Below are 9190 nucleotides of genomic sequence, written 5' to 3'. Positions count from 1 at the left end.
ATTCTCTCTGCTTCTCTGGATGCCATCCTTGGCCTGAAGCGGATTCTCCACGATTTCTTGTTCTGAGAGATTCTGAAGCGCTCCCAGGGACTCCCGAGCGTCGCCTCTTTTGAGCGAACGACTAATCTCGAGCTCACGAGTGCTCCTGCGGTTTTCGATTGAAAATCGCCTACGTGTCTAGCACACTAGACGCGTCCACCATTTCTGACAAGAAATCACCTACGCGTCTTGCATTTCTGACTGGAAATCGCATACGCCTCCGAAATCTCCGCCACGACAAGGAACTCTTGACTTAGAGTCTCCCGCGCCTCCAAAAGAGAGAAAACACACATTCTTTCTCGGGTCACTCGATCCCAGAGTTCTGAGACATCGCCGAGGACTCCTCCGCGTTCCGTCTCCTCTGTCGAGCACACCCTCCAGCCTCCGCGCCTCATTGTGCATTACATACGCCTTGAACTACGTTCTGAGCTGATCCCACACACGGGTACGTAGGCAGCCTACACCGAAAAGGCACGGTCACTGCTCCTCCTCACCCCTTCTCTCCTTTGAGAGGTGGGTTGATCGGAGAAAACCTAGCTAGAGACTTTCGAGTTCACACTTTTGGCCTGGGTGCGATAACTTGGTCTGGCCTTGGATCGAACAGCCCGAGGTAGTTAATCCTTGTTCATTTTCGTGCGACAATAGTAACCTTAGGGGGTAGTTTTCCCAATGAAAAGGAAATTCACTATATGAAAAGTAGTTAATAGTACACAACGGTCTTATATGAGTGATTCTCACTTCAAGGCTATTTTTCTATTACTATCGGTGAATTTTAACTTAGGCTCCCCTGAATCTGAGCTCCCCTCACTTCCACTCAAACACTCCCAAAGTGTTTCTTTATCTCGATTACAACAGGCGTGAACACATATCACGAATTAGAAAACTCAAAACACTACCACACAATAAAACAAGCAATAGCACATAGACTAATATATCACACACCGCAATTTCTCAGTCCGATGGCATTGCACGTCTAAGAACTCTAGATTGCACGAAAGAATGCGCTAAAAACTACCAAGGACAAAACGTTTCTTTTATAGTTGTCAACATCTCTGGAAGTCAAATTAGGCTTTGCATACCCATTCGCGTGTAGAAAATACTCGAAGAATGTCTTCCACATACAATCTTGGAAAATAGGAAACTTCTTATTAATACAGATTCTGCTAATAGTGGAATGATGTCTTAGCATACGGATTATGTTGCACGACATCTTGCCAAGATATATTTGGCGCTAAAAAATAAGCCAATAACACGTGTATGTTGATACACGTCTTTATTTATATTGTTTAAGATTCTTCTTTTGGTTGCTCTTTAACGTCAAGAAGGAAGCACTCGAGGAGAAGGATATCAAGATTGAAGATCACTTGTTACTGGATAAGAAGAAGAATACAACCTACCCGATGTATGAAATCCGTTTAATTTTTTATTTTTACTTTGTTTTTCTACTTCCACTACTTAAGCATGTCTTTTACAATCACACTATATATTATTATTCCATTAGCTTGTCTTTTTGTGGCAAAAGATGGGGAGTAATTTTTTTTAGTTATTTTTTGTTGTTGTAATAGCTAGTTTAAACCATCATTTACTTTGTTATGCTTAAACTATATTGAAATTGCTTTGTTGCTTATATTTGAAACATTCTATACGTAGTGTCTTTTGTTGAGATTGTTGGATCTTTTGTGACATCCTAGAACTAGTCTCTCTGCTTTGGAGATCGTTATCGACAATGGTTGTACTTCATTTCTACATAGTCTGTGAGTGACGTGTGTTGTTTTCAGAGATAATCTTCGGGAAAGGATTGCAAGATAAAGAGAGGGAGTCTCTAATCTAAAGAGTTCGTAGATTGCAATTCAACGGAGATAATCTTGTTGAGATTGTTGGATCCTTTGTGACATTGTGTCAAGCTTGGCAAAAACAATTATAAAGTTTTTAAAACATTCTGCAACAATTTGTTCAAGCACTCGTGTTACTCAAGTCATATCTCATTTCCGCGGAATTGATCGAATTTGGTTTCCGGCGTAATACATATTCGCGAAAGTTTTTTTTTCTTTCGAAAACCTAATATAACTCTCCTAGGATTTTTATTGACTAGGTTTAGCACTTTTGAGTTCGTAGATTGTAATTCAACAGAGGATCGAAAGAAACGGCATTTTGAGAGGGAGTCTTGAAACCCGAGTTCTTGCACTTTTAATATGTTATTATTAGATTATTTTTCATCACTAGATGTATCAATCCTCCTGACCAGTTATCGATCCTCCTGACTAGTTACTTTGTCACATAACAAAGTTAACAAATCTATTCATTTATTCTTTTTTGCTTATTTTATTACTTGTTTATTTGTTCGTATCAGACTATCATTGCTACATCCACTATGGAAGCTAAGTTCGTAGCATGCTTTGAGGCTACCGTTCATGGTTTATGGCTTCAGAACTTTATTTCATGACTTCGAATTGTCGACAATATCGCTAAGCCGCTGAAAATTTATTGTGATAATTCTGCAGCAGTCTTCTATTCTAAAAATGACAAGTATTCTAAAGGTGCTAAGCATATGGAGATAAAATACTTCGCCGTTATAGAAGAAGTTCAGAAACAAAGGGTGTCAATCGAGCACATTAGCACAAATCTTATGGTAGTTGATCCATTAACGAAAGGATTGTCCCCAAAGTCATTTACTGAACATGTCGATAGAATGGGGGTCCTTTGATGTCATCGTTGATGTTATTTTTTTATGTTTTATGTTTTATGTGATTGACACTTTGAGCTCGTTTATTTTGTTTCTGATTTGAAGTAATGAATCTTGTTTTCTTTAATGATTAGTATATACATGAATGCAATATATGATTAAGATTCGGACCATAATGAATACCTTATTATGTGTCATGTTAAGTGTGAAGCTAGTATTGTGATACATGGAAGGGACTATGTCGACAAATTGATGTACAACCGCTATGATCCTTATTAGTCTTCATAATTGATTATGACTTTATGATGTAACCAGTGTTATGATGGATTTATCTTATACTATGCGCAATTACGTTTATTATTAAGCTATATGGTATGAGACATGGGTCAAAGTGGGAGAATGTTAGACCGTATATTTCCTAAAGCCCATTAGTGGAGTTTGTATGTGGGAAATAATGTGGCATGAGCGTATTACCTATTAGGTTTTAATAATAAATAAGATTAATTCTATTGGTTGATAAATAAAATATAATTTATCTATATATATGCTGATGGTGGGTGTATATAAAGCTAACCCTAGAGATTGGTTTTCTCTCAACCCATAACCTAGTTTTCATTTGCCATCACAAGAAAGCTATCAAGACTAAAATGGGTCAAGAGAGAGAAATCAATTCCGGTGATTCCGTCACCGCCGCCGTTGCTCTCGTCATGGAATGATGTAGGTTTTTTCGATCTCATGCTTTGTGAAAATAATCTAATTCCAAGATCTTGGCTAATTAGTATCGTTTAAATTATGTTTATATTTGTACCTTTAATTTGTTATAATAAAATTGTTTTTCACCACTTGACGTATCAGTCATCTTGACTAGTTGCTTTGTCACATAACAGAGTTAACAAATCTATTCATTTATTGTTTCCTGTTTATTTGATTACTTAGTTTATTTGTTTTTGCATGAATAATACCTTGTTCATCTGGTTGTCACAACCAAATAGTTGAACATCCATCTCATTCCACATGTAATTTCATTTTCGATAGATTGTGTATTTCGCACGATGATTTTCTATTCGTCGTGTAAATAGGACGTTTATATTTGTCGTGGTGAATTATTTTTAAAACGTTTTCTGAATGGTTGCAGGACGGGTCATGCGAACACCTTGCATGGCGGTATTAGAAATTGTCCTCCAAGTTAATGTTGCTCACCGAAGCGAGACTTTTTAATTTTACCCATAAAAAAAATAATAATAAATAAATTAATTAATTAAAAAAAAATTTGTTTGCACAAAGGTTGCACGATGGTAAAACCCGTGCAAACTGCTTTGCACGACGAATCAAATTCATTCTTGCAAGCTACGGACAACGTCACTTCGCCCAATGGAAAGTAACCGAATGTTAAGTCCATGGAAAATTTGCTGATAGTATAAGAGTTCATGGAAATCATGTAATTTATCTTATACTTACTACAAAAATAACATATCATCATATCTCTAAAAGTTTTCGTTCTAATGATAATAACATAAACTAGAACTTTCCCAACTCAGTATTCAGCATAACATTATATATATATAGTCTCTTCCGCCAGACGGAATTTAAAATAATATGTATAGATAAAAAGAAAAAGAAATCTACTTTTCAACGACGAGCTTGGCTCTGGCGTGTCCCTCGTTAATCTGGAACTGGTGACCCAAGCCAAAATGAGCCATGAGCAGCCAAACGAAGGTGATAAGCTGCCCGCCCTTGCTGACCTGCTCCGCGTGGGTCTCGGGGCGGCAGTGGCTGGCGGCATACGACATCATCTCCACCCAAACCTTGCTCAAAATGCTCCACTTCTCGCCTTTGAACTTCCTCAGCTCCTTCGCCAGCCGGCACGCGTCGAACAGCACCGACTTACTGCGGTCCCCCTTCACGGCCACCGGCTCCACCTCCGTGCACACATCCAACAGGGCTTTGCACGCCTCGTGTTGCTTGTCCGCCCCGAGCCCCTTGCCGGCGAAGAACTTCTTGGTCTCGGCCGCTGTGTCGCGGATCCTGATCTGCCCGATTCCGGCAACTGCTGACATCATCTTCGGCTGTAGGACCAGAAGGTACATCATGTACTCCGACAGCGTCTTGCTCAGATCCCGCTGCTCCTGCTCTTTCTTCTTCTTCGGCTCCTCCTCCTGCTCCGGCTCCGTACTCTATGAAACCATTATAATGACATTTTGTAACATATCATCACTAGTTAACAGGGTGCTCAGTATGCACAGGGAGAAAATAATGCCCAAACAAGACTATTTCATACAAATTAAAAAAAAATCAAGACTTTGAGTTGTTGTCAATACCAGGGCCGTTTTGGAATCTTCTTGGTAGCAAAGCTCGGTGGCGATGTGCCACAGAAGGAGGCCCTCGTCATAAGCCACATCATTAATATAGGGTGCGAGGCTCTTGGCGTCGTATCCGGGCCACTTCTCCTCCTCGAGGACGTACGTCCCTTTCGCCTCAAATATCTGCATTATAGTCTCGGGATCCTCCGCCTCGCTGGCCTTGCTCTTGATCTCCTCGTACACGAAGCTCCACAGCCTTTTGGAGAATTTGGTGGGCTTGGCGTATTTCCACTCGTCCACAACATTTCTCACTCCCAAGTAGTCGATAGCCTGGTCAATCATCCATTGCGTTAGAGATTGTACCCGAAGACAGCCAGTATCTCCTCGGGAATAGAAATCCGGGTTTTCCTTCAGGCAGTACTTAATGAGATTGTACCGCAAGACAGTCTCCGACCAGCGGCGATACATTAACTTCCTCAATACCCCACCAAAATAAGATGTCTTTTCGCCATTCTCTTTGGGGATCCAGCTGGGTCTATGCAGCCTCAAGAAGCCCGTGAATAGTTTCCTCAAAAACGTGACCCGTTTGAGGTACTTCTGGAAACTCACGACCGTCCAGTCCGAAAAGATTACCATGAACATGGCTATCACATCGAGGGCTATCGCCCCGTAGAGCAACAAGTAGGTCGCCCACACGTCGAAAGGCTCGTACCCGTCCTTGTCGAGTTTGGAGAAGATCGCCAGCGTGGCGATCACCGTGGCAAAGGCGATGGACCGGAAAACGTAGCCGACTGAGGTGTGGACGACTACAACTTTAGTGAACAAGGCTTCATACATGAAGTTGAGCTCTACCTCCAAAACCCTAAAGGCCTCCACGTGGTCCCTGAGCATAAAGGTACGGTTTCAGTTCATTTTTAATTTTTTAATTATATTTTATAGAATAAAATTACAAATTTATAGCTAATATTTAAGCTGCATAAAACTTTTCAATTACGTTTTAGCAACTTTTGATTAGTAATTAAAAATTACCCAATTCAATAATATGGTTAGGATGGAAAATTAGCCAATTTGATTTGATGATGTGGCAGTTTAGTTAATAATAAGAGCTAATTTTTAATTATTATTAGCCAAACTATTTGTTGAGAAGGCTACGGAAACAAAGCAGAAAGGTTCTATTTTTAAATCCTGCTGTTTCAAATCCTACTATTTTTAAATGATTAGTTAGATATATAGTCATATTTACACTTTTAGATTATTTAACAAATTTTAATAAATATTTGATAAATAGTCACGTTCACGTATTTACACCCGTAAATTGACTAAAATACCCCATTTTATTTACACATTGGGCGGGAAATAAAATGGGGTATTTTAGTCAATTTACGGGTGTAAATACGTAGACGTGGCTATTTACTAAATATTTACTAAAAGTTGACTAAATAGCAATTTAAAAGTGTAAATATGACTATTTTGCTAATTACTTGATTTTTAAATTAGCCAATCTAATGTGAATCCCAAAATTCACCATACCGGCGCACGAAGAACTCGCGGCTTTCTTTGCGCTCGCGGAAACTGAAGAGCCTATCGACAATGAGGCCGCGGAAGACAAGGTAGTAATAGTGTGCGTAGTTGACGATGTCGATCTCTTCGAGCTCTGAGATTGTGACGTCAATGGATAAGGCCTCGAGGTCCTTGATGGGCTCGGGGGTCATATCAATGCGGGTCGGGAGCCTTGCGGCCCTCTTAGAGTCGTACTCCTCCATGAGCTTGGCGTAGTTTGGGCCTGGGTCGGGGTTCTGGAGGAGAGAATCGCGAAAGCTGTTAAGGCTAGCTAGGTATAGAGATCGTGTCCGCTCGGTGTACTTTATTATCCCGGCCATGATCATCAGAGTTGTCGGGATTACAAGCTCGTTGTCCGGGATCGTTTGGATGAACACGTACACCGTCGCTAGAACCTAACATATTATTATTATTATTATTATTTTTATTATTATGCTTGATTAAATTTTCTATTTATACATAAGAGCATCTCCGCTGCACCATTCTAGTGTGATTTCTACACTAAATATTATAAGAATATGCTTTTAGTATCTACTATAATGTCCAATCTAAGATATTTACAATTTAATTATTTATATGAATTGATTAAATTATAATAAAAGCTAATATATTTAGTTTAATTTTTACATTAAATTATTTTACTTTCGGAGTGACTCAAGGGTGGGCTGCTTTATCAACGTCAATCTAATTTCAAACATATTAACAAACAAACATACATACATGGCCTTCGGGTTTCATTATTTAGTTATAAAATGTTTGTCACTCGGCTAGAGTCAGCGAACGATGGATCAAAATGCTAAGTTATAGTTTAATATGTTATGGTATAGTATAGTAAATGCGTGGAGAATGAAAACCTGAGTGATGAGGCCAAGCAAGTGCCTAATCCAGAGCTCGTTATCCTCGAGGGCGTAGGCGGTGATCGTGTCGGGCCCGCCGAGGTGAACGAGGAGGAACGGGGCCCAGAAGGCCTTGATGATGTCGCTCTTGTGCTTCTCAAAGAAATGGCGGTCGTCTGAGCCTGACTCGTTTTGCCGGCTCGAGATGTGGCCCACCGCGAAGTTGGCGGCCCAGTCCGCCAGCAAGTACGCCGTCCACAGAAGGTATAAGATCGGCTTAGCCGAGGCTCGCTTACGAGCCGGGGCCACAAATATCAGAAATGTCTGCAGCCCCAGGCTGAACAGAATTATGCTCCTTATGTTCCACTCTTTCCATAGCTCTTTCACGCTCGGTGGGAGTTCAGCCACCATCTCTCTCTCTCTCTCTCTCTCTCTCTCTCTCTCTCTCTCTCTCTCTCTCTCTCTCTCTCTCTCTAATGTCGGCTAGTAAAATGCATTCTGGAATCATTTATATTTCACCCTTTTATAGATGCTAAGTGATATGTTTGCACGCAAGGGATAAAGAACACGTGATGTACCGAAACCAATAGATTTATTAATTATATAATTAGAAAATTAGTAACATTTACACTTTTAAATAGCTATATTACCAATTTTTAGTAAATAGCCATATATATATGATGACGTGAAAGAATGTGAATGATCTACAATTTCCATGTTTGCTTTTTCTAATTTCGTAAATAACTTATAGTAAATATTTGATAAATATTATCTTATAATTATTTATCAAATATTTATTAAAAATGGCTAAATAGCAAATTGTAAATATGGCTATATATTATATGCATTTCATAGGTCAACAAATTATTGAATTACGTTGTAATTATCTATATATATATATATATATATATATATATATATATATCTTCTCGTTAGATTTAATATTCATTATAGGCGTACAACATGTAATGATTAAGAGCCATAAGTTTACGTGAAAACACTATATATAGTCTCGTAGTTGCTAACTTCTAAATTGATTTAAGTAAATTAAATTAATAATAATAATAAAAAAAAGGTACACTCAACGTAGTTTAGTAGTTGAGAAGTTTCCACAATGGAGAAAACACATGTATTTATAATGAGATCTAAGCTGCGTTAAGAATAATCATCTTTCGAATAGAATAACCGTTAAAAGTAAAAGAAAATGGAGAGTGACAGTACAAGAACTTCTTTAATCATTGGTCTTTCCACTTGTGTCCAACAAAGTGATAAAGGCAGAGTTTATCATCGTAGAAATACAAGATATCAAGATCGAGTTGAGTGAAATACAATGAAAATAAAGATAAAGTGAAAGAATTACAATCATAGCTGTTAGTGAAACCTAGTCATCTCATATTCCTATCGTGTTGGAGATAAAAACCTTGTACACCTACTCTATCCTCTTTTCTTTTCTTTTATTTTTTTTTTATTTTTGGAGAAACACATATTTTATCTTAATAGATAATATTTTACATTTATTATTCGTTTTGTCTTCTACATTGTCAAAAGTACTATTTAGTGTTGTTAGGATGATGTTGGGTCATTAAAAAAAAAAAACAAACTTATGCCGAATGTCACACATTCTGCAACATGTTGTGACATCTTGCTGACTACACTAGCTACCACAAATTAACGGCATCCAAAAATCACTCAAGTTAATCAACGGCACTTCAATTTTTTTTTTCTTGGTGATGTTTTCATAAGTGTTGTGTATTGTTGGACACGTGTGATTT

The 9190-nt window shown here is 38.5% G+C and overlaps 1 protein-coding gene across 1 annotated transcript; it reads right to left on the bottom strand.

Moving 5' to 3' along the window:
• Positions 1 to 4177: 4177 nt before the first annotated feature.
• On the bottom strand, positions 4178 to 7873 carry LOC149404555 (uncharacterized). Its single transcript, XM_089630749.1, has 4 exons — positions 7437 to 7873; positions 6553 to 6977; positions 5041 to 5905; positions 4178 to 4896 (listed from the first exon to the last, which is right to left on the bottom strand). The coding sequence occupies exons 1-4, from the start codon at positions 7827 to 7829 to the stop codon at positions 4345 to 4347; spliced, it is 2235 nt and encodes a 744-aa protein (XP_089486875.1). The 5' UTR covers positions 7830 to 7873; the 3' UTR covers positions 4178 to 4344.
• Positions 7874 to 9190: the final 1317 nt, after the last annotated feature.

Source organism: Urtica dioica, chromosome 2 (assembly GCF_054948205.1).
Source record: "Urtica dioica subsp. dioica isolate 48M chromosome 2, U.dioica_male_clone48M_v1_H2, whole genome shotgun sequence".
Lineage (NCBI taxonomy): Eukaryota > Viridiplantae > Streptophyta > Magnoliopsida > Rosales > Urticaceae > Urtica > Urtica dioica.
The sequence above is the reverse complement of the archived record's forward strand: the minus strand, read 5'-3'. Positions and strand labels throughout refer to the sequence as shown.

What these genes read in the sequence shown, in the direction of transcription:
- LOC149404555 (XM_089630749.1), bottom strand. Translation starts at nt 7,829, where the DNA reads ATGGTGGCTGAACTCCCACCGAGCGTGAAAGAGCTATGGAAAGAGTGG. An exon ending in TGCTTGGCCTCATCACTCAG is followed by an intron (nt 6,978 to 7,436) that starts GTTTTCATTCTC and finishes ATAATATGTTAG; the next exon opens with GTTCTAGCGACGGTGTACGT. An exon ending in CGCGAGTTCTTCGTGCGCCG is followed by an intron (nt 5,906 to 6,552) that starts GTATGGTGAATT and finishes CTTTATGCTCAG; the next exon opens with GGACCACGTGGAGGCCTTTA.